Source organism: Lissotriton vulgaris, chromosome 12, assembly GCF_964263255.1.
Source record: "Lissotriton vulgaris chromosome 12, aLisVul1.2, whole genome shotgun sequence".
NCBI classification, from domain to species: domain Eukaryota; kingdom Metazoa; phylum Chordata; class Amphibia; order Caudata; family Salamandridae; genus Lissotriton; species Lissotriton vulgaris.
This window is the reverse complement of record NC_141700.1, coordinates 125,414,535-125,440,761: the sequence shown is the minus strand read 5'-3', so window position 1 is coordinate 125,440,761 and position 26,227 is coordinate 125,414,535. Positions and strand designations below refer to the sequence as shown.

The 26,227-nt window shown below is 48.3% G+C and overlaps 1 protein-coding gene across 23 annotated transcripts in view; it reads left to right on the top strand.

Moving 5' to 3' along the window:
* The window catches only part of UBAP2L (ubiquitin associated protein 2 like), an 889,182-nt gene that overhangs the window by 479,956 nt on the left and 382,999 nt on the right, over positions 1-26,227 (top strand). For all 23 annotated transcript variants that reach the window (XR_015302630.1, XR_015302632.1, XR_015302629.1 and 20 more), the window contains one exon: positions 646-863. Coding sequence is in view for 18 of the 23 variants with exons in the window: in XM_086947511.1 (XP_086803637.1) it covers positions 646-863 (218 nt within the window). In the remaining 5 variants the exon portion in view is untranslated. The remainder of the gene's footprint in view (positions 1-645; positions 864-26,227) is intronic.

Sequence of the window (26,227 nt, the reverse complement as noted above, 5' to 3'; positions counted from 1 at the left end):
GATCTATGCATAGTGTGTGAATCTGCAGCTCTACATGCCAAGAACAGATGCATACTGGTAAGTAGCATTTTCCTTTCAGCTGGTCACTAGCACTGGCACAATTGAGTGCTTCAATCCATTAGTGACATTTAATTTACTAATTCTGGCTAACTCTTGTGTCCTATACTAGGGAATTGTACAGAATTTAAATGAGCCAATCTAGTATTACCCAATGTTACACATTCTTTGAGGGTCAGAGCACATGGACAGCTGGTCCAAGTGCATTAAAGTCAAACCAGTAGTATGTCAAAAGACTTGGACATACAAGTGGTTCTTTCCTACATACGATTTTTAATTTACTGCATAATTTATATAATATTAATGCTTAATATGTTAATCCATACACCATAAAACTAGATTGCCTGATATCTGTAAAGCTCTACAGAATGACTTGGGGCTGGTAGGATGATGACATTTTATTTTTCCAGGAATGTGACATTTGTTCCAAATTAAATGTTTCACTGTTGAATGTTTTTTTACGCCACTGCATTTTGAGCAATAAAAGAAGGCAAACATGTAAAATACAAAAATATATATTTACAATGAAATGGGGTATGATGAAGTATTGGTGTATTCTTAAACTTCTATTTTGTTTCTGTATTCCAGGTGACCTCTCAAAGTTTGGGCGTGGTGATGCCTCTTCTCCGGCTCCTGCTACAACTCTAGCCCAGCCCCAGCAGAGCCCCAGCCAGGCCCACCACACAACACAACAGACATTCCTGAACCCGGCTCTGCCACCCGGCTACAGTTACGCCAGCATGCCATACTACACAGGGGTACCAGGGCTGCCCAGCACCTTCCAGTACGGGCCCGCCATGTTCCCTGTGAGTCTGCATTTCCAATAGTTTCGAAGATTGTCCAGAACTGTAAAAGGGTCAGGGTGGAAATAAGTGGGGTTATCTCCTTCAAGCAGGTTGGTGTGAAAACGGGGGAAGACTTACTGTGGAGATGTCCTGGACTGAAATTTTTAGTGGACTCTGGAACTGTGTACTTTATAGAGGTCACAAGACTAGATATTTTTCTTACCATGTTTTAATGAAGCAGTATGTTTGATATATCAAAGTGCCAGCCAAGTGCACCTTACCGGTTCTGTAGATTCTGGGTTCTCTATCGTAGTTACTTGGCTGAGGGCACCTCCGCTTGTATATTGAACTTGGCTGCTGAGATGCCAAAGCCTACAGTACTCTCACATAGGTATCAGTGTAGTCCAGTCAGTAGCCTGCAGGACTTCTAGGTACCCCATTTTGCAAACTACTGAAATGACTGTCGCCCGATCTTATCATACCCTCTCACCCACTGAGGCTTAGTCACAAAAGCTGTTGGATGCATCTCACATCTTTCCATTGATGCAAAGTTTCTCTGGTCCTTTGCAACAGTCCCAAACCAACTTGCATTTTCTCATATGGGGGAATATTCTCATACATTGTGATATAAATAGGCACTATACTTAAATATGTATTAGGGCTAAATTCTGTTGTCAGTAATTCTCCTAAGGTGAGTGAGATGTTAGTTTTGACCTGGTCTCACCCCTTAACCTTCTCATATCCATCCCCTCCCATTTAAGTGCCTTCGTGGAACATAAAAGCCTAGTATGCTTTTTATTCTCTAATGTGCTAAATGATAACTTCAAAATGCTGCTTTTTAGCATGATCCGTGGTTATCCAGAAAAATGGTTTGTATGCCATTTCTTATAAATACACACATTGAAACTACATGGGCTGGGCACCTCTGCTATTGGACAGATGCTCCATTGCAATTGAGTTTTCCTGTCCATGTCTCACACCCAGCCCAAGAAGAAACATAACCTGTTCACTGCTGCTATGATTGCTCCTTTCTCTGAATGGGGAGCTGCTCCCTAGCCTCCTTCAGTATAGGAGATGTGTGCTTCAGGTTGTCTTGTAATGGACTGCACTTCACAAACACATTGGCTACTGATTTTGCAGGGTTAAGTGTAGGATATTTTTTCTCGTACTCCCTGTGCTTCAAGCCTCATCAACCATTTTCAAGTGGATGCCCCTTGTTCTCAGGAGCGTTTTTTGTTGTTAATGTATTAACTTTGTTTTATGATTGTAAATATGTAAAGAAACAATAAAAGGATTATGAATCAAACTGCCCAAGTCATCCAAGGATTGCTCTTACTGGAGACATTTGCTGGGTATGACAAGTAGACTTAAGGTTCCCTAATCAGGCATCTGCCATTAGTGTTCCATTTACAGACTGATTCCGGTTTCCTGCAGCCGCCGTGAATGTTTTCTAGATTTTTATAGTGGGTCTTTCACAGAATAAAAAGACTAGGAAGACTTTGCTTGTTGTAGCATTGAGTTGAGTTATTTACAGCATTTCACGAGTTCATCGTATCAGGGTGGCTGGAAACTCTTGGGATGTCAGCTGTTAAACATACCATCAAAGTTTGTGACTGTTGTAGTGAGGTGTTGCTGGCCTTTTAAAAGCAGGGAGTACTTTGTGATGTGTGGGTTTCTGGGAATGAATACGTTTAACACACCTAGAACCTTTACATAGTGATTTGCAAAACTTTTTTGATGTGGGAGGCGTATTGTGTAGAGGCGTGTTAAAACCTGGTTTTATGCCTATATGTTGGACAAACCCAACTGGTGTCTGTCCCAGGGGACACCAATAACTACAATTGTGCTAAATGAAGTTACTACTTTAACTTCTTTAATAACTTTTCTGGGTTTCTTTTTTATTTTGGGCTGGGGGAGAATGGAGTTGTTGGGTTTCAAAATTGGGTGCATGGTAAATAGAGAATGGGTTATTTGGCTGCTTCACCCAGTCCTTTAGTAGACCATTGATAGTGATCAGGTTATCTGAAAGAGACACGTTAGTGATAGATTTCTTACCTTCGAATATCCCCAGGTGTCAGACTGGATCCAGAAATTTTTGCATAGCAGTACCCTTGCGCGTCGGTAGGAGTCGTCTGCGGCTCCACGTCTGTCGTCTGCGTCGTGGGCGCCGTGATGACTTCGTCGGAGTACTTAGACGCCGCCTCCGGGTGCTGACGTCAGTTCTTCTTTTTTCCGCGCCAGCAGCGCAAATCTGGAAAAAGCAGCTTTTGACTAAACTTTTTTGATCCCTTTTGATCCTTTTTCTTGAGTCTTGCGAATCCGGACGGTGCCGATGGGGATGCCTGGTTTCAAGCCTTGTGAGGATTGCGACCGACTGATGTCGGTCACCGACCCTCCCCGTCAGTGTCTCGGCGTCAAGGCCTGCCCCGACTGCCGGGCCCTGACTTCGAAAGCTAGGCGGGAGCGGTCCCGCAAGCGGCTCGAACTCCGGCAGTCGGCCCTGCGCCGCGAGAGGTCGAGGGACAGGTCACGGGGTCGGAGCCATCACAGCTCCGAGATTAGGCATCACTCCTCCGGGTCGAAGTCTTCGTCAGATAAGCACAAGAAGTCGAAGAGACAACATTGCTCTTCTGACTCCTGATGGCCATGAGGAACCTCTCTTCCCCGACTGGTTTCGCGGTGCCTTCAGCGGACCGGTCTGGGGGCCCCTAGCGGGTCGGGTGCTTCGGCCCAGACGCCGTTGGGTGCTTCGGCTCAGATGCCACCGGCGCCTTCGGGCCCGGCGCAGCAGGGCCCCTCTGGATCCGCTTCGGGATCCGGGTCGTCGCCGGTTGATCTAACGACCTCACCAGCGCCGGTCCCTCAGCCATCCCCGATGCCTCCCTCTCTCCGGTTCCGGTGTCGGAGCGGCACCGTTGGGCACCGCTTTCGACGCCGCTTGGGGAGTTTACCTTCTATGAACCGGCCTCATCTTTGACAACCCTGACTATCCGGAGATGGGTGAAGAGGAGTATTGGGAGGGGTCTGAGGACCCTCTCACCCGAGAGTGTAAGTCTCAAGAGGACTGGACAGGTGGACTTGGGGATGCCAGTGGTCTGGACACATCACCAGACACTGGTTTTGTCTCACCTCCTACCGAGGCTACGGAGGAGGGGGCAACCTACAGCGTGGTGTTGATGAGGGCAGCCAAGTCACGTCACGGCCGTGAGGACTAACCTCCTCACTGAGGTCCTTAAACCGCAGTCCAGCTCGGCCGAGCCTCTGCTGCAGTTTAATGAGGCCTTAACTGACGTTCTTTTGGGCACTTGGTCCAGGCCCGCTACAGGTTCGCCCGTAGATAGGAACGTGACCAGACGCCACCACCCGGCCCCGGGCGACCCATGTGTTCGAGGCATGTGGGCTGCTGAATTCATATCTGTGCATAGTCCGCCACCTAGTGTTGGGTCCGGATGATTGCACATTGTTGTCCTGGAAGAGTCTTCGAAGTATCACGAGATAGGTGGCTCCTCCCCTGGACTACAGTGCGCATGGGCATCGCCTCCATCCCCAGATTGTTTTTTTCCGCCATTGGGTTCGGATGTGTTTTCGGTTCCCTCTATCGGAACCGATAGTTGTTCTACTTTTACTCGAGACCAAAAGGTCTTTAGGCTGGGCGTCGGTATAGTTGCGTTCGGGTTTCTTACTGACTCTCAGCTCCGATCTCCTACTGCCCTTCCACGTGCTTTCGATGCGGACGGGCCTACACTACACCCTTTGCTATGGAGCGGACTCCATTCAAGAAGTGTCCGCTGTGTCACTCTAAATATTCGCACCTCGACGTGCACCCCGTGTGCAATACATGCTTGTCACCGGATCACCGTGAAGACACCTGCATGGCGTGTTCGAAATTTAGGAGTAAGAAAACTTTAAAGATTCGCCGGGCTAATCGGCTCCAGGCTCAATTGTCGGCTTCGGCACCCCCACCTGATGACATCTTCCAGGAATCTGTTGAGGGAGAAGACGACGTACAAGGGTCGGACTCTGGCCCCGCGTCCGAGGAAGAGACCGGCGACGCGGGTGATGAGGCCTACGACGAAGGCTCCGACGAGGTAGGGGACGACGAACTGGCTTGTCCCACGATGGGAGATAGCTCGGAGGAAGAGCATCCCCAACAAGACTCCGGGGTTACTCCCCGTCATACGGCCCAGGTCGAGGGATCGCCTTCGGGCCTTACCCAAGATCTAACTATGAGTCCTACGTCCCCGCCTCCGGGCCCGGTCACGGACATTTCTACAAAGAAACCGAAAGTGAGGCCAACTGGTCTCGCACCCTCGGATGCGAAACCGAAACCGAAAGTGGCGTTGGTGAAGAAGGTTCTGGAGGCGTCAACTTCCACGAAACCCAAAATGGCCGACTTGAAGAGCCACGCCAAAATGGCCGACCAGAAGAGCCACGCCAAAATGGCAGACCCGAAGCCCTCTGGGTCGGCGCCGAAGGTGAAGGCCTCCGACGCGGCTGCATCGGCACCGAAAGGGGTCGTGGACCCGAAGACGTCTTCGAAGAAGCGTCACGCCGACGGTGCGCCTGGCCATGGGGCGTCGGCCCCGAAGAAGAGGCCTATCGGCGATCGGGCTCTCGGAGTCGACGAGTCGCTCGAGCCGGTTCAGCCCTCGGCGTCCCTTACAAGGAAGGTGGGGGAATCCTTAAAGCGGATCCAACAGTCCACTGTGGTTCCCAGCCAGGACACTGTAGTGCCTCGACCCACGCAGAAGCCTGCTAAGGAACAAACGCCCATTCGTTTTACCCTTCCGCCCAAAACGGCGCCGAAGGCCTTCGCGCCGAAACAGGGCGGACACTCACAGGAGGTATTGACGCCGAAAGCTGCCCTGGTGGTGTCGAAGCTTCGGCTCCAGCCGCTTGCGGTGGAGGAACGTCGTGAGGTGATCATCGACGCCAACACCGGAAAATTGTCGCTCCTCAAACGAAAGATTACGTCGGAGCCGGCCTTGGAACCTTTTAGGATTCCACTCAAGAACAAGAGGTACTCTGCGGACTCTTCGGCTCTGATGGAACCTCTGTCTCCACAAGCCCCGGAACACTCGCCGGCCCATTCCCCCGCGCCTTATGTGGACGAGGACGAGGACGAGTACACCTATCCTGCGTACTCGGATGCGGAAGAGGAGCATGTGCCCTGGACAGCGGGAGGCGACGCAGACGACCCGCAGTCGGGTCAGGACACTCAACTTTTCGCCGCAAAGACGTCCCCGACTGAGGACTCGGCGGCCTTCAATGCCTTAATAGAGAGAGCTGCAGCGAACCATGACGTCGAACTGCACTCGGACCCCGTGGATGCGGACTTCTTAGTCGACACCTTCTCGGTAGCCGAAAAACAAGTCAAGACACTACCGATGCTTAAAGGGGTGCTGAAGCATGCCCAGGAGGTATTTAAGGAGCCCACCCGGGCGCGGGTGGTCAATCCTCGCATCGACAGAAAATATAAAGCGGCGCCCACGGATCCCACGTATATTAAGGGACACTTACCATTGGACTCCCTGGTGGTGTCCAACGCTCGAAAGAGGGCGAATTCGCAGACTACTGGTGATGCTCCTCCCCCAGACAAAGAGTCCAAGATCTTTGAGGCATCAGGCAAACGCATTGCTGCACAGGCAGCGAACATCTGGAGGATCTCTAACACTCAAGCCCTGCTTGCACGTTATGATAGGGCCCATTATGACACATTAGAGGCCATCCTGCAACACTTGCCTGACCAATACAAGGAGGCGGGGGAGATGCTCATTCAGGAGGGTAAACTCATTACAAATGCATCCATCAAATGTGCCCTAGATGTGGCAGACACTGCCTCCAGGGCTATCAATACAAGCGTGTTACTTAGACGCCATGCCTGGCTTCGAATTTCGGGGTTCAAACCCGACATACAAACCACAATACTGGGTCAAACAGTGAATCCTGACCATCTGTTCGGCCCTGAGGTGGATGCCTCCCTAGAAAAGATGAAAAAAGATACCGAGACTGCCAAGTCTATGGGGGCTTTACAAAGTCAGCAGTTTCGGGGTGGTTCCTTTCGCCGCTCCAATTCAAGAGGCACCTCGAGGGGCCAGGCATCCCAGTCCACGCAATACTACAAGGGTAACACCCAGTCCTCGTATAACAACAACAAGGGCAGGGGTGGCTACAGAGGCAATAATATCAAAGGCAGGGGACGTGGAAACAATGCCTCCAGGTCCACCACCACCAACAAGCAGTGACGTCTTGTCACTTCCCCCCGATCACACGACACCTGTCGGGGGGAGACTCCAGCAGTTCCTGCCGGCGTGGAGGTCCATCACCACGGACAGGTGGGTGAGGTCTCTTATCCAGTACGGGTACTGTCTAGAACTTACATCCATTCCACCGGACATACCGCCAAGAAGCCGTGCTATGTCCGACGAGCACTTGACCTTGTTGCAGCAAGAAGTACTGGTCATGCTGCAAAAAGGGGCGATAGAGCTCGTTCCATTGCAAGAACGGGGAACAGGGGTTTACTCCCTGTATTTTCTGATCCCCAAAAAGGACGGATCACTCAGGCCGATCCTGGACCTCAGGCCCCTGAACTGGTACACCAACTCGGAGCACTTCCATATGCTCACATTGCAGCAGGTGCTTCCCCTGCTTCAACAGGGGGACTTCCTAGCAACGCTGGATCTGAAGGATGCCTATTTCCATATTCCCCTGCATCCTTCCCACAGAAAGTATCTCAGATTCACGATCTTAGACCAGCATTACCAGTTCAGAGTCCTGCCGTTCGGGGTCACCACGGCACCGAGAGTATTTACGAAATGCCTAGCGACTGTGGCGGCGTATCTCCGTCGCCAGCACGTCCATGTCTTTCCATACCTAGACGACTGGCTTATTCAGGCAAAGACGGAACAGCAGTGCGTAGACCACGTGTCACGCACCATTCACCTCCTGCACGATCTGGGATTCTCTCTGAACTACCCAAAGTCCCATCTCCAGCCCGCCCACGTGCGACAGTATCTGGGCGCGACAATCGACACTCTGGCAGCCACTGCGCAGCCGAGTTCAGTGAGAATCGCCAGTATCCAGGCGCTGATCCAACGATTCAGACCCCAACACTCGCTTCCAGCGAAGGTGTTCATGCAGTTGATAGGCATGATGGCCTCCTGCATCTCCATTGTCCCGCACGCGAGACTACATATGCGTCCGCTTCAGGAGTGCCTGGCACGTCAGTGGACTCAGGCTCATGGGCAACTGACAGACCTAGTGTTGGTGAGCGGTCGGGCGTACAACTCTCTGCATTGGTGGAATCCACAAAACCTTTGCAAGGGCCGACCATTCCAAGAGCCTGTCCCACAGATCATCCTGACGACGGACGCCTCTCTCCAGGGATGGGGAGCACATGTACTCCACTACACTGTGCAGGGACTATGGACACTTCAGCAAAGGAAGATGCACATCAATGTGTTGGAACTGATGGCAATCTTCATGGCCTTAAAGGCGTTCAAAGTACATCTGTGCAACAAGGTAGTGTTGATCCGGACGGACAACATGACGGCCATGTACTACATCCAGAAGCAGGGAGGTACACACTCTCCACAGCTGTCTCATCTGGCTCAGAGCATGTGGAAGTGGGCCATTCAGAGGAACATCTTCCTCATGGCAGAACATCTCCCAGGCAAGGACAATCAAATGGCGGATCTGCTCAGCAGGCACAGCCATCAGATGCACAAGTGGGAGATACATCCATCAGTACTCCAACCGTACTTCCAAAGGTGGGGTCATTCAGAGATAGACCTGTTCGCCACAAAGGAGAACGCAAAATGCCAAAGCTTCGCCGCCAGATTCCCACACCCCCAATCACAGGGCAATGCGATGTGGATGAACTGGTCAGGCAGATTTGCGTACGCTTTTCCCCCAGCACCTCTGATACCGCTGGTGGCACGCAAGCTCAGGCAACACTCGATGACGCTCATCCTGGTTGCTCCAACGTGGGCTCGCCAACCATGGTACACCACGTTTCTGGAACTCTCCGTGGTACCGCATCAAAGGCTTCATCTCACTCCCAGCCTTCTGACGCAGAGCCATGGCGACATTCAGCCCCCAGATCCGCAACAGCTCAACCTGGCGATCTGGCTCCTGAAGTCCTAGAGTTTGGCTACCTCAATCTTCCTCCCGATTGCATGGACATCATTCGGGAGGCAAGGAAGCCCACTACTAGAGCTTGTTATGCGGCTAAATGGAAGAGGTTTGTCGTCTACTGCGTGGAGCACAGCATTGACCCGCTAGACGCTTCCATTCAAAACATCATATGTTACCTCTTTCACCTGTATCGTTGTAATCTAGCTTACTCTTCCATCCGCATTCACCTGTCGGCTATGGCAGCATACCTCCAGAATAGGCAGCACCTGTCACTCTTTAAGGTCCCTGCTATCAAGGCTTTTCTGGAAGGACTCAAAAGGGTCATTCCACCAAGGACTCCACCAGCTCCAGAATGGAACCTCAATGTGGTTCTTACAAGGCTGATGGGTCCTCCCTTTGAGCCACTGCACTCTTGTGAGCTCCAGTTTTTAACTTGGAAGGTTGCGTTCTTAGTAGCAATCACATCGCTACGGAGGGTTAGCGAATTGCAGGCGCTCACCATCCAAGAACCTTTCTTCCAGGTACATGCTAACAGGGTGGTGCTCCGCACTAACCCTAAGTTCTTACCCAAAGTGGTCTCACAGTTTCACATAAACCAAACAATTGAATTGCCGGTGTTTTTCCAAAACCCAGAGACGCTGGCGGAGCGTATGCTCCACACCCTTGATGTGAAGAGGGCCTTGATGTACTATGTGGACAGGACAAAAGATTTCCGCAAAACCAAACAACTTTTTGTTGCTTTTGCCACACAACACAAGGGAAATGCAATCTCCAAAGCAGGAATCGCTAGATGGATAGTAAAGTGCATTCAGATCTGCTACGCTAAAGCTAAGCGCACTCTCACTATCCCACCGAGGGCCCACTCCACTAGGAAGTTGGGGGCCTCTATGGCTTTCTTAGGTAACATTCCCTTAGAAGACATCTGTAGAGCAGCCACATGGTCTACCACTCATACTTTCACTAAGCACTACTGTGTAGACGTGCATTCCAAACAACAGGCAGCTGTTGGTCAGGCTGTTCTAAAAACGCTTTTTCAGACTGCTGCAGCTGGCACGGGCGGCCGCCGCTAATGGAGGGACTGCTATGTATTCTATGCACAGATATGAATTCAGCAGCCCACATGCCTCGAACTGCAAATGCTACTTACCAGTATGCATCTGTTCTTGGCATGTAGGGCTGCTGACATTCATATCGCCCACCCTCCTCCCCGGCGCCTGTAGCAGCTGCAGTATGTATTCATATACACACATATGCTCATAGCATGGTCATCACTCACTTCTTCACTCCATCTCTGCCAATGGCTAAAAACAATCTGGGGATGGAGGCGATGCCCATGCGCACTGTAGTCCAGGGGAGGAGCCACCTATCTCGTGATACTTCGAAGACTCTTCCAGGACAACAATGTGCAATCATCCGGACCCAACACTAGGTGGCGGACTATGCACAGATATGAATGTCAGCAGCCCTACATGCCAAGATCAGATGCATACTGGTAAGTAGCATTTGCATTCCTGTCCACCCACCCCACCCCGAGAGCCTGGTCATCCAGGCATCCAATTCCCAGACCGCATTTCCGTCGGTTCCATCGGACAGGGAATCCTAGAGGTATGAGCAGTATGGCAAAAAGGTATTCTCCTCCCTTAGTCTGGGACTGCGGTCTTCCAACACCGCATGCCTCTTGGGCCGCTGCATCCACTCTCTGTGGGATACGGTCGTGGAATTGCTGCCAGTGTGATTTGGAGGTATGGGCCAAACTCGGCCAAGCCCTTGTAGAGGTGTGGGATGCAGCAAAAGATTCTATCCGGTGTGGGCTAGATACCGCCGACTCACTAGGTCGAGCGATGGCAACGACAGTGGTGATTAGTCGACACGCCTGGTTGAGGTCCGCCAATTTTTCGGCCGATATCCAGAATACACTGATGGACATGCCGTTTGATGGCCGTCGCCTTTTTGGTGACAAGGCAGACCATGCGCTTGAGAGCTTTAAGGACTCCAGGGCTACGGCCAAGTCCTTGGGCCTCTCGGCCCGCGGCAGCAAACGGGTGCCTTTCGCTCCTTTCATGGCCAAGGAAGGGGCGCCCCCACTCTTGCTGCCAGCCACGCACCGCAGACTAACATCCAACGCGGTGGCGGCCGTGGAAATCGCCGTGGAGGCGGTCGGGGACAATGGCGCGGCCAGTCCACACCCTCCCCCGCAGCATCCGCCTCAAAACCCTCCTAGTCCGTGTTTTTCGGCCCATGTGACTCCAGTAGGGGCAGGGTTCGCCATCACCACTCTCACTGGCGCACTGTCTCGTCGGAAGGGGCTACTCCCTACCCTTCGAGACGACCCCTCAAGCCATGCCACCGCAACACCACCGCGTATCGGGATCATTTGTGGCTTCTGCAGGAGGAAGTTACGGCCCTCTTGGCCAAGGGTGCCATCAAGTGCGTTCCTGGGCCAGAAGTAGGGTGTGGTTGCTACTCCCACTACTTTCTGTTACCCAAGAAGGGCAAAAGGGGCCTACGGAACGTCAACGGCTTCCTCCGGAAGAAGTTCAAAATGCTGACTCTGGCTCAGGTCTTAGCTGCCCTGGACCCAGGAGACTGGATGGTAGCGTTGGACTTGCAGGACGCTTATTTCCACACCCCCGTCCTGCCGGCCCACCGACTCTACCTGTGCTACCTGTAGGCCAGGAGCACTTTCAGTTTACCGTGCTCCCCTTACCAGCGCCCCATGGGTGTTCACGAAGGTGATGGCGGTGGTCGCAGCTCATCTGCGCAGGTTGGGGGTTTCAATCTTCCCCTACCTCGATGACTGGTTGTTGAAGACGGGCTCGCCCCAGACAGTCGTCAGCCACCTCCACACAACGGCAGACCTCCTGCACCAGCTGGGGTTTTCCTTCAATGTGCTGAAGTCACACCTCTGTCCCTCTCAGAAGTCCTTCATCGGAGCGGTTCTTGACTCGGCGCAGTTTCGGGTTTATCCTCCCGAGCAGAGGGTTCGGGATATACAGGCTCTGATTCCAATCTTTCAGCCTTTATCCCGAGTCTGTCAGGTTGACGCTGCGGCTTCTGGGGCTGATGGCTTTCTGCATCCTTCTGGTGCATCACGCCCGTTGGCGGATGCGGGCTCTGTAGTGGGACCTGAAGTTTCAGTGTGCCCAGCATCAGGGCAACCTGTCCGACCATGTCCTGATCTCGGAGGGCACTGCGAGACACCTGCAGTGGTGGCTCACGGACCGCGATTGGGTCAGCGGCATGTCCCTCTTTCTTCCCCAACCGGAGCACGTAGTTGTGACGGATGCGTCCCTCCAGGGCTGGGGAGGCCACATGGGGGGAGGTGGGGATCAGAGGCCTCTGGTCTCCAGCGGAGTCCCGGCTCCATATCAGCCTTTTGGAGCTGCAGGCGATTCGTCTAGCACTGAAGGCATTCCTCCCCTCTGTTCGGGGGAGTGTAGTGCAAATGTTCACGGACAACACCACCGCCATGTGGTACTGCAACAAACAGGACGGGGTGGGGTTGTGGACCCTCTGCCAGGAGGCTCTGCGCCTTTGGCAGTGGCTGGAACATTAGGGCGTGACCCTGGTGGTTCAACACCTGGCAGGTTCTCTGAACGCCAGGGCGGACTAACTCAGCCGCCGGTGCATGATGGATCACGAATGGCGTCTGAACTCTGACGTGGCGCAAGGCCTCTTTCAGCAGTGGGGAGAGCCTTGGTTAGATCTACTCGCCACCGAAGAGAATTCGCAATGCCATCAGTTCTGCGCGTTGGAATTTCCATGGCGGCACTCGCTCGGAGACGCTTTTCGTCGCGAGTGGAGTTGCGGTCTGTTGTACGCCTTTCCGCCTATACCACTTCTGCCCAGAGTGCTGAAGAAGATCAAGCGCGACGGGGCACAAGTCATCCTTGTAGTTCCGGACTGGGCATGAAGGTACTGGTATCCCGAGCTACTCAGTATGTCAGTTGATCCCCCGGTTAGTCTGCCTCTTCAGGAGGACCTTCTGTCGCAGCAGCAGGCGACGGTCCTCCACCCAAACCTGTCCAGTCTCCACCTCCATGCTTGGAGATTGAGGGGCGGCAGTTGAGGCCATTTGACTTGCCTCCAGAAGTCTGTAATGTCATTCAGGCAGCCAGGCGTCCCTCCACAAGTCGGTATACGCCTGCAGGTGGAACAGATTTGTGGCATGGTGCACAGCAAAGGCTGTGGATCCTCTCTCTGCCCATCTTTCTGAGGTTCTTCTCTTCCTTCTTTCTCTTGCCCAGCAGGGCTCTGCTCTGGGCACTATCAAGGGCTACCTTTCTGCCCTTTCAGCCTTTCTAAGGCTGCCTGATCAACCTTCTTTGTTCAAGTCCCCTGTTAATCGATTCCTGAAAGGCATCACACATACGTTTCCACCTGTTCCCTTCGTGATGCCTCAGTGGGACTTGAACCTGGTTCTTACTTTTCTGATGTGCGCTCCCTTTGAGCCACTTAACAACTGTCCTATCCGCCTTCTTACTTTGAAGACTGCATTCCTGGTTGCCATCACCTCTGCCAGGAGAGTGAGTGATCTCCAGGCTCTATCCTCTAAACCTCCTTTCCTTTCGGTCAATCCGGACAAGGTTGTATTGCGGACAAGGCCCTCTTTCCTACCCAAGGTAGTCACAGCCTTCCACATCGGGCAGTCCATCACCTTGCCCACCTTCTTTCCGCCTCCGTATCCCTCGAAAGAGGAAGAGAGGCTCCACCGTCTGGACCCAAAACGTGCGCTCTCTTACTGTCTGGATCGCACACGCCAATTCTGGGTGGATGACCAACTCTTAGTTGGTTACGTTTGCGCTAAGAAGGGAAAGGCAGTGAACAAGCGGACCATCTTGCGGTGGATCATCTTGTGTATCCCGGCGTGTTACTCCTTGGGTAAGAAGGAACCCCCTGTGGGTCTAAGGGCTCATTCCACTCGGGCCACGGCGACTACAACTGCCCTGGGCCGAGGAGTGCCATTGCAGGACATTTGCCAGGCAGCTACGTGGGCCTTGCTGCACACGTTTGCAAGACACTATTGTCTGGACAGCCAAGTCCGGAGGGATGGCTTCTTTGGGCGTTCTGTCCTCCAGGACTTTCTGGTGTGATTATTGGTTCGCAGACCCTCCACCGGGGTTGGTATTGCTGGGGTATCTATTCTAAGGTAAGGAATCTATCACTAACGTGTCTCTTTCAGATGCACAAGTTACTACTTGTGTAACAATATATCTGTAAGACATTAGTTAGTGATAGATTCCTTACCGACCCACCCATCCTCCCCGTTCTGGGAACCGATATCTAGGGTTAATGTCATCCCCTTTCAGGGCCCTAGTTTCCAAGGCACCAGTGTTGGTTTTTAGCATAGCTCTGCGTTTCTGGCGCGGACAAGCTGTGTCTGAGAACTGACGTCCGCACGCGGAGGAGGCGTCTAAGTACTCAGACGTCATCACTGCGCCCAAGACGACGGAGGCGGAGCCGCAGACGACTCCTACCGACGCGCAAGGGTACTGCTACGCAAATATTTCCGGATCCAGTCTGACGCCTGGGGATATTCTAAGGTAAGGAATCTATCACTAACTAATTTCTCTTACAGATATATCGTTACACAAGTAGTAACTTGTGCGTTAAGGCCTTAGAAAAGGGTTATTAACTTTTCCACTTAGTTTCCTAATAATTTTTTTATTAATGAACACTAACTCCCTTGTATTTCATGGAGTTCCAAAAATCACTTTTGAACTCTGAATACTTTGTTCATCACTTAAATGGTCTCTTAGATGGAGTTTGTATCCCTACTATCCTCTACACCTCCCTTGCATAGAATTTCTGGCTGCTTTTTGAGTTTTTCTTTAATCCATTCATGTAGAATGCTTTGTAAGAATCCCGAATCTAACATCTAGAATTCCCCTTAGTTTAGATATTATTTTAAATTGTGCAATCATTAAGTCCACCCCACCTCATGTTTAGAGCAAGCAATCACCTACACCAAACTAATTGCAGATACTGCTTTTTCAAAACTTACCCTGATTTAGGACCTAGGTTGTTGTGCTAATACCTTTTCTTTGAAAGAAATACTATTGCTTGTTAACTATTTTGGATCGCCCCTGTCCACTAGTGGTTTTCCTACTTGATTTAGTCCAAACACTTCTGTTTGGCGTTTCACCTCGCTGCTGAGTTGCAGCTGGAGATCTTTAAACCAAAGCGGTCTAGCAAATTCTACTTGTCCACTACACTTAAGCATTGAATGCAATGTTTTCTTGACCAGCCCCGCCCCCACATTTTCAATATTGGAGACCTCACTGACGTAAAATGTCAAGCTGTGAATCCTATTTTGTTCATTGTAGGGTTGCTCTTGTAAAAGTAGTGTAGTTCTCCATCTCTAGTCTGCTTGTTCTTAAGCATCTGTTTCAGAACCTAAAGAGCATATTTACACAGGTTTCAAAATGTAGTTCAAAGTTTGAGATAAATTGGATAATAAGTCTGGCTAATGTAAGCCATTACTACCTGTGAAGCAGTCTTCCATGTAATAGCCTATTTTGTATTATTGATCACAATGGAACTCTAATTGGAGGGCTGTACTAAATCTTACTTGGGTCAAACTCTTGAGTGTTTGAGGTTTTCCAAATTTGAATCAGCCAAAAGTTTATTCACCTTACAAACCCAGTTTCAACACTTCAAGGTCAACATTTTGGAGCCTGAGCACGATTAAAAGCTTGGCAAATCAGTGGAGTGGAAAGGAATTGACTTCAGTTTTCTGTCGCCCGTGTTTGGACTGGAACTTCGCACATCTTATCTGGATATTTCTCCTGCTACACAGCTGCACACTCAGTTGACCTTTGCAGACCTATTTGTTCGTTGCTTCTGAAATTGTCTGAAGCTGGATTCATATGTTGAAATTTTTCTTCATATTATGACTTTGATCTGCCTTATGGGATCACCCATTACCAAATACACTTTATACTGATGAACTTGATGAAAACTTACTCATACCTGCATTCCTTTTGTTGCTGTGGACTTGCTTCATCTGGCTCCAGCACTTTCAGTTAGTGAGATTTGGATTCTGTATTGTGAACATGCTTGGCATCCGTTGGTTCTGATGATGCAGCGCTTCAAATGTGAGTGGAATTAATTTACTCTTTTGAACCCTGGGAAATACTGCTACCTTCAGATAGATTCTGGAAAAAACTGTGTGCGACTTAGGTTGTTTGTGCAGCATATGTGCTTTAGTAGACTATACACCCAAACACTTACTATGGTTCTCACCATTTACTGTAATTATTTGTAAGGCCTTGCTGTGTGCTGCAGTCTCTGCTTTTGACATTTCTTTTCTGCAAATGAAGGTTTCTTGATTGATATGCTATTGAAAATGGTGATGAACCCAGCAGAATTGTTCAGTTCTGATTGACAGCAATTTAGGCTGCATGATGAAATTAAGTTCTAATTATTTTCTCTATTTTTCGGGTCTCTCGAGTCCTTGGATTTTTCAGAAGTATCATATCATTTTGATAAAGCAAGAGAAATTAAAGTTCTTACTGCACTATCTAGGTAGTGAATACTCATTGTTCAGTACACTTGTTTTTCCCCCCTCCTAATTTATTTTTTATTTTACTGAAAAATAGACCCTTTGCGATTGAAGTTTAGTCTTGGTGATTCATTATAAAGATATCTAACTTTTACTCACCATTGTTTAAAAGTATTATTAGTTTTTGATCATAGCCTTTTAGCTTCGAGGCATTTAATGGCACCACATACCTAGTGGCGTTGAAAGCCTTGTGGTCTGCAACAAGCGGCTACTAATGAAGGCACTCTCGATAAACTGCTAAAAATTCAGTTTCTTGGATGTACTGTTTAAAGTTTGCGAGTATTGAGCAAGGTTATATTATGTTCGATTTTTTTTTTACCAGCTTTGTATTTTTTTTCCCTTGGTCTTCGGTAATGTGAAGAACAGATGCATAGGGTATTGATGTGATTGTATGTTGTGCCTTTTTCCATATCTTTGTTGAAATCCCAGCCCTACACTTAGTGACTGTAACTTTAATTTCCTTACTGATTTTGTTCTGTGCAGTAGGTTTGGCCCATAAGAGTTGTCCTTTGTGATACATTATAATTCATGGCAAAAGATGTTTTTTTCATTTCAATAGTTTAACCGATACTTAACTATAGACAGCCTTAAAGTGCTTCGGTTTTAATAACTGCATCAAACTTAATACATTTGAAAGCTAATTTTCCCATTTTCGGGTAATACCCCTATGAGAGATCATTTTCAAGACCTGTTTACCAGAGATATGCAAAATATCAGTGATTCATTATTTTGTAGATGTCCTAGGTTTCTAACTTATTTCTGTGTAGGCGCAAACCACTGTCCGTTTTCCATAATATTTCTTTCAGATTATTGTGCAGTTTTGTTCCTTATTTAATAACTGGCCTTGGCTTGAAATGTATAAATGCTAAGGAATGTGCATAGGTGTTGTATGCCTTTGCGTCTATGGGCACCTCGATAATTGCGCACTGCCCAGCATCTAATGCCTCTTATCCTTCATACTGCTTGCTTTTGGCATTTGTGGTGTGCGGTGCTTTTGTGCCATAAGGGTCAATATTTCATTGCTTACTCTTTGCCCTTGCTATTTCCTTTCTTTGGGACACTCTGACTCATAAGCTTTAATAGTTTGTTCTTTTGAGACCCCCACAGATGCCAGTAACAGCTTACATTAGAAGTTTGATTAAGGTGCCCGAAGACATTGCTGCCATGGTGTTATCTTCCCAGGAAATATTGTCGCCCCATTAAGAGATCAGTTGCCCACAATGTACTCTCATTTGGGCTGTTGATGGCATCGCACATCACTACAGTAATGTACAAATAAACTGTAACATCCGACTTGCCATACCAATGTAGGTGAGCATCAAGATTACTTGGGTTGAGAATTTCAAGGTTCATTACCTAAGAGACTGACTGATTTACAAAGAATTTAAGAGGATGTACATAAGTCTGGGAGAAAGTTGCTGTTAGCAAGATTTAAAGTTGATATAGTGCCTAGAGGAAATGACATTGCTATTTTGGCTACAATAGACGGGATTGTGAAAAGAAAATGCGATACTTAACATGCCCAGTTTAGATTCCGGATTGCTGATCGGTGTCTGTCTACATAATCAAACTATGGAAAGGAGTTCTGTCCGGGTGTACTAGTTGTAACTTTATCTCCTAAAGACATTCTGAAAGCCTGCCATTGGTTTCTGCCTTCCTGGTCTATTTCGGAAACCTATAATTGAAAAACATTACAAAAATCTTTCTGGATCACACATTTGAAGCAAAGTGGGCCTTATTCTAGTTTTTTCCTAATGTCACAATAGTGTACTTGATTGTGTTAGACTATGGAGTTTCTGAAGTTTTTTGGTTAATTATCAAGTTTTCAATAACCCAAAGTATTGGTATGCAAGGGTTGTTGTTCAAAAGACTGGCTGATTTGGATTTAAAAAAGTTCTAGGCCACATTAAGTATCAATAGTTGAAGGGGCATGGACAACGATTTTGCTGAGGGTAGAAATACGGTTGTGAGGGGTATTCCAGTGTTTGAAGTCCAGGTATTTGGAGCGAAAAGTGAAATGTGTGCAGTAAAATTCCAGTGTTGGAATTATAAATGTTATATTACTATTTTATTTGAACATCAATCAATTCTCACCCAGTGACACCACAACCGGTGTAAAGATCTAAAAGTCTTTGTAGACTACTGCAAAAAAATGGTCGTTTATAGATCTGATTGTGCTGCCTAGTCAACCATCTTGGTCCAAGGTTTTGCATGTGTCCCTCTAGAACCTCCTTACATTAATTTCCTTAATCCTCCGAGCCTGTATTGCTGTTTATTTTACTTTTGGAACTTTCTTGTATGGCAACAGACACCTTTGGAGCATGTTGCAATCTCTCGTCTTCAGTTCATTTTTGTGAATAAGTATGTGTGGTCAATCTCCAGCAAAGCATTCATCTTGTGGCCTTCCTGCATGGAATCTTTCTTACAGTAATTGTTTCAAATATTGATCATAGACAGGAAATCCTTGGTACATTCAATACCTAGCAGTTTTATAACCTGTCCGTATCCTCCTTGAGGATTTTTAAGCTGGAATAATGAGTTGTTTGGTCCTAAACTGCTCTTTCATAGACCCTTTTCAGATACTAAAGCGGCATGTTTGGCGAAGAAGCATTTGTATTAGCTTCAGCTCATGCTCTATTTTTGCCCTCATCTGGATGGGTTTCTTACAAGATGATTAAAAATGTATTCAAGGCAACCTTCAGCAACTCCTGAAGGTTTTTGTCTCCTAACCATCCCACACCTCCCCTCCATCACCAATGGGGAATGTGTTGCAGTATTTACTGGCTTTAACCTTAGATAGTTTCCTCCTGTGTTTTGCTCCACCTTTGTTTCCCCTAGGTTATCTTTAACAATAACCAGAATGTTGACATCTCTGCCACCTAATAAAATATTTGTAAGTTATTATTTAGACTTTTTTCTTCAACCGAGATCACTGCATATTATGAGATGAAGAAACCACATAGGTTTCCGCTTCCTCTTTTATCCAGATTGAAGTCTCTGACTGAACTGATACAGATTGCTAGTATGCTGGCTGGCTGGTACAGTCAAGCCTGCCACCACAGGCTGGCGTCTGACCCCCTAGGAGGTGACTGGTCTTCTGAGTGCTCAGGAACAATGTCTGCTCTGACCTGAGGTGTTTACACATCCTCCAAACAAAATGGCTAGCAATCAGCTTACCAAGGCCGGAGGCTTCAATGCCTTTGTCACCTTTGATATGCAACCCTGGCATCCCAAACCTGGGAGATGCCACCCCCTGCCCTGGTGTCCAATTTGGCACCAGGAGAAGCGGGAAATAAGTATGCAAAGTAGGTGTGGAGCACACCCCTAAGGTGGGCTGCCCGATGTCACCCACTATAGGAAAATTCCACCATCTTGTTGATAGCAGAATTTAGGAAACTGCGATAGGGTAATGCTTACATCCCACAGGAAATGGTCATATTGGTGTAGTGACCCCAATGATAGGTAACCAATCTGCTACTACTCTCCACTCATGCCCCTGAATTTAGTATTTAGTGGGCTCCCAGAATCTAGGACTTCAGATTCCACTGACTACAAAGATGACAACACTATAGAGCCATTCCCCACAACAACTAAAGACTGCTGTGGAAATTTGGTGCCAAACTCTACCTGCTGCATTGTAACTAGGCAGTTGCAAAGACCCGTCCTGCAGCTGTGCATCCTCAAAAAGCCTCTGAGTATTCCAGCACTTCGTCAAGCAGAAAGCACTTCCTTTGGGTTAGAGGAGCTACTCTTTGCCAGGCACCGACAGCAACGTCTGGCTTAAAGAAGCTGCTGTCCACCGGGCCTACTCGGCAGTAGCTGCCCAGGAGGTCAGTGCACTCAAGGAGGTCAGATCCGTCTTTCTGCCAAGCTTGAAGATACCAGGAAGTTCATGAACCCTCTAGCACCAATGCCCGAGATACCGGACTCTTGCCATGACCAAAGCTTGTTTAAAGTCCAGTCCAGACTCCCAACAACAACACCAACCTGCAGAAGAGGGACATCCGCACCTCAGAGGCCAGCACTGAGACTGGCTCAGCTGTTCTGTTTTTGTCCCATTTGTTGGTCCTGACTGACTGTACTGAGTGCCTTGATGCATGAGAGCCAGCCAACTGCAATCCCTCTCCACCCGAGTTGCCTGGCCCAGGCCTAAGGAAACCAACTGCTCTCCTGTACCCCAAGACTATGAGCCCCCCCCCCCCCCTTCCCTCAGGTTGGGAGCACCTGCACTTGTCCCCAAGTCCCCCTTTGCAAACTACTTCCAAGTGGCCCCACTCCTTTCTGCGGTGTAGCTCGCAAGGCTGCAAACCCAACAGCATCTCTTCACCCAGACTCAACAGCTGGTGGAACTTTGGTCCTTGTACCTCTACCACCTCATGACTTAAAAGGGGTCACATGGCAAAGTATTGCAAGTGTATGCATTGAATGTTATTTCTCTCATAGGAAAGCATTACTCAAAAAACACTTTTGGTTAACATTGCTAAAACTGTTAAGACTATTATGAAAAAGTACTTGCCTGTTTATGAAGTTCTTGGTTTCAAGTTGTATGTAAAAATACCTGTTATTTTTCTAAATTATTGTGGAGCTTTTTTATGAGTGAATGCATCATTTATTGACTGCGTGCAACGAATGCCTGACACTCTTCTCTGATAAGCTTTAGGCTGCTTGACCACAGTACCCTAGAATGAGCTCCTTGGGATTGCTAGAACAAGCCCCTGCCCACTTATAAGGGATACTTGGACTCTTTAGATGGCATACTTCCTTTTTGGTATCTATACTACTATTATAAAGAGAGAACACAAACCTTTGAGCCAGGTAAACTACAAAAGTAATGCACCAATCACTGCACCCAATACACCATTTGAAAGGGGAGATGTGGCAGAAGGACATAGGCTATAGATATGTACACTATATACATTAAAAAAGCAAAAACGCCAAAAGTGGTAAAGTAGTCCCTTGGGGGCGTGGCCGTGGGCGTCTCAAACAACAAATGTGGGCGTTTACAGGGCCGTGCCAAGTGCGAAAAACATAGGCCAAGCGACTTCACAACAGACTTACATATGCACACATAGAGCGGAAATGCGCTTTCACTGAATTCAGAACGCACAAAATGCAGACATAGAGCGGAAATGTGCTTTCAATGAATTTCTAACAAACATTTGCAAATCCCAACACATACAGCGGAAATGCGCTTTCAATGAATTTAAATTCACACATACAGCACGGTAACACCAATAAACAAAAACAGCAGAGGTGCGCGCTATAACAAATATACACGCATTTGTTGCAGTTACCCAGACAACATTAACGCCTTCGCATTAAAAACCGGGCGGGCCTTCCATCGACGAGGAGTGTCAAATGACGCCACACAGGGGGCAGGATTAATCGCATACTACACCAATCACAACGCACTAAAGAAAACACACACACGACTTCGGCTTACCAAAAAAAGTCTTTAGCCATTGACCAACGACGTCACAGGGGGATAAACACCAACAAAAAAAGCTGACATTTCTTAACGGAGAAATGCAATGGACTGCGCGTTCACGAGACTTTCCTCACATCTTGCGGACAAGATAAAACGTTTACAATAAGACATACGAATAACGAAAATAAAACAACTGCCCATAATCACTCGAGCACTGCCAGGACTTCACCACACAATTGACAAAACGAAAGGGAAACTTATTTGAAGGGATACAAAAACGAACACACGGAAAGAGCCTTCGAAAGAAAAAAAAACATTTAACAGGTGACACGACACTTTCCTCACATTTTGCGGACAACATAAAACGCGAAAAACAATACATACAAATTAAAAAAATAACACAAGTGGGCCAAATCAGTTGAACAGGGCCAGGACTTGCACAGACAACTCTTCTGCGGGGCGGGCGGGGGCCCTGAAGCAGCCTTTTACTCCCGGACAACGTCGGTTCGGGCTGCTAATATATATATATATATATATATATATATATATATATATATATATATATATATATATATATATATATATATATATATATCCTGAAAACATATTACTTGGCTCCAAAACTGCCATCATTGCATGTAAATCTTTTACATTTGAAAAAATAAAGACATATGTCATAATATACATATGATATATATAAAGAAAACTGCTTTGAGTTAGCTTTGAAACACACAACCTTTATTTTCAAAGGTAAAAAGGCACGATCATAGAGCAAGATTAGCCTAGAAAGGCTGCATTGAAAACAGTTGGAAAATTGGCGCCGGGCCTTTAAGACCTCCAGGAACCCCCAGGCTCCCATCATGCATCACAGTTGACAATTAGGTCAGTTTTTTTTTTCCGACTCCTTTTGTGAGGATCCTGGATCATTAAGCTCGCCAGTTAGTGATTTTTTTTAATCACTTTTTTCTGTTTTAAAGTGAACTTTTTTGACATCTTGAGTACTTAGCTTACTAATACTACTATTTTTTCTGACTTTGGGCTATATTTTCCTGTCAAAATGCTAGCCGTATTTAATAATTGCCCGTCCTGTGGAGAAAAGATGGCTAAGTCAGACCCTCATTTGGTCTGTATTGATTGTTTACCTTCATCTCACAAGCCAGACCAGTGTTACCACTGCAGCAAGTTTTCAAAAAGAACCCTTCGAGAGAGGGAGATTAAGCTGCACTCCATTCAAGAGAGGAAAGGAAACAATAAGTTGTCGAAGAACTTCACTCAAAGAAGCCCTCCTCTCACACAAGGTTGGAGCGCAAAGAAAAAGGTGAGGAAAGGAGACATCAGTCTCCTACGCAGTCGAGGGACAGATAGACATCCAAGAAACCTTTGTGCTCAGAGTAGGCGTCAAAATCTACGTTGCAACATCCTTCACTGTCGAGACCTCCTTTACCGTTGAGACAAGGCGAGAAGACACCTAGGATGAAGTCGACATAAACGTGTAGGCGGTTCAAGTCTGGCTCGCCTACGATGTAAAGAGGCCGGGGCTCGACGTCGACACATCCATGTCGAAGCCTGCCGCCTAGAGGAACCGGACCGACTTAGTTCGCCGATGTCGGGAGGTCCAATTGCATAGACATAGAGCCGAACACCAAGGGCTTCGACGCCGAAGAGACCAAGCACTCAACGTCGAGACACATGGCGTCGACACAGCAGTCGCTGAGGTTGCCGTCGCTGAGGTTGCCCTCAGATCATGGATCTCCGCCAGCAAAGAGACATAGGCCGACGTTGGACCGTTCGTGGGATGCCCAGGTGACGTCAAGGAGTGCTTTCTCCTCCTCAGGACTTCAGATAGGGCAAGTCACTGCTGAACCTTAATCAGTACCGTCTCCAGCGCCACCAACCAATCTCGCTGAGATGGCTAGGGGACATTAGAACGTGGAAGATCCGCAGGATTAATCTACCACGCTCCCCTACAAGATCCAGATTGCCTATAATTCAGTGTATACATTCTTCTGAAAGACACGAGCGGGCCACTCCAAGTAGGTCCCTATCAGTAAGAAGGCGATCATCCCTCTCTCCTAGGAGTCTGCATCCAGATTTCTACACCGATCTCCTAGAAGACTGAGCCATAGATCTTCATGCCATGGTGCTGCGAAACTCCACATTGAAATGCCTGTCTCCACCACCAAAACATCAGTCATCATTGAAACTGCACCAAAAGTCTTCCTCTAGACTTTGCTTCTTCTAGTGCCTGGATTGCTGGAGCCTGCTCTGCAAAGATTTCTCACCCTAGCAACGGTGAAGGCTGCACCATCTCAGATCACCAAGAAATATAAGGCTTTCTGAGGGCTGACCCTCCACCGGACTCTGTTATTGTTTCAGCGGCACGGAAAAATCAAACCGCGGCAGCATCGTCGTCAGTACCCCCAGATAGACAGTAAGGCCATGGATTCTGTTGGCAAAAGAATGTGCACGACCTCAGCCGCTTACATGAAAGTAGCCAGTGCCTCGGCCTTGCTGGATCGATATGACCGTTCCTTGTGGGACTCTCATTCACGTTTCACGGCAAAGCTTCCAAAAGAGGACAAGCAAGATTTCCTGGAAAGCCTACATGAAGGTGGCTTAGTAGCCAATCAAGTGATCAGTGCAGCGGCTGATGCCTCAGATTTTGCTGCCCATGGTTATGCTCATGGGATTTGTGCCCGACGCTCTTCCTGGCTGAGTTTGACTGGGCTGAAGGCAGAGGCACAACATCACATTCTTAATCTCCCCTTCAATGGCACATCACTCTTTGGCTCTCATGCTGATGAAGACCGGGCTGGATACAGTGAAGGCGATTGGGCTCGAAGAGGAAGGACTTCAGGCCACGCAACCGCCCTTACGATTGGTGGCCATACCAACAGAGGGTTCAAACCCCTCAGTGGTCCTCCCAGCAAAATCAAGGAAAGTTCTAATTTTCCCAGCGTCTTCCTGGTAGAGGAAGAGGTAGTAATTCCAGACAGTCCACACCTGCTGCCAAGCAACAACAAAAGCAGTGAGTGCTTGCTTCCCCAATCTCCGTTACCCACTCCTGTGGGGGGGAAGTGACCGTTTCTACCTGGAAGAGTGGACATAAATTACATTAGACAAGTGGATGCTAAATATTGTAAAGAATGGGTATTCCATCAAGTTAAAGTCCCCGCCACCTTCTATTCCTCCTCAAAAGACTTGTCATCCATCGCATAAATCTTCAGAGGGAAGAGGTGTCCGCTCTACTCCTAAAGAAAGCCATCGAGAAGGTCCCATGGCATCAACTTCTGCAAGGGATCTACTCTCGATATTTTTTGGTCCCAAAGAAAGGTCCAAACCAGGAGTTCAGTCCTATACTAGATCTCGGACGTCTCAACAATTTCATTCTGAAGGAGGTTCAGAATGCTGGCATTGCATCAAATATTCCCGCTTATACATCAAGGGGGCTGGATGTGTTCCATAGATCTTCAAGATGCCTATTTCCACATCCCAATCTCTCAAAAGCATCGGAAGTTTCTAAGGTTTCGCATACAATCAGACCACTTCCAGTTCACTGTCCTGCCCTTCGGGCTGAAGTCTGCTACTCGCACATTCTCAAAGTGCATGGCAGTAGTAGCTGCTTTCTTAAGGAAAAAGCAAATCTTCGTCTACCCTTATCTAGACGGCTGGCTTCTCAAGAGTGCGTCTCCAACTCTTCTGCAGCAGCACCTCGTGTACTGCATGCAACAACTACAGCGGCTCGGTCTGCACGTAAACTTCATAAAGTCAATCCTCAATCCAACACAGAGGATACACTACCTACGCGCAACTCTGGACACGGTCAATGCAAGAGCGTATCGTTCGGAGGAGAGACTATCAACCATTCTCCGCAAGTGTCAAACTCTCTTAAAGATACCTCAGCCCATGGCCAGGCAGATCTCATCTCTGCTGGGTTTCATGGCCTTGTGCATTTTTCTAGTTCCAAATGCCGGTTTCAAGCCTTGTGACTTCTGTCTCAAGCTGATGTTGGTCACGATCAGCACCTTGTGTGCCTTTGGTGCTTAGAGCGCGACCACGACCCGAAGTCGTGCTCAGACTGCCGGGCCCTAAATCCGGTATCTGCGTGAGCGGTTCTGAAAGCTTTTGGAGCCCTGCAGTCAGCTCCGTGCTGTTCGAGGTCCCAGTCGAGGGAACAGTCCCGGGACGAGTTGCGGAACCGCCACCGCCACCACCACCATTAGTCGTCCAAGTCTGTCATCGAAGTCATCGGGTAAG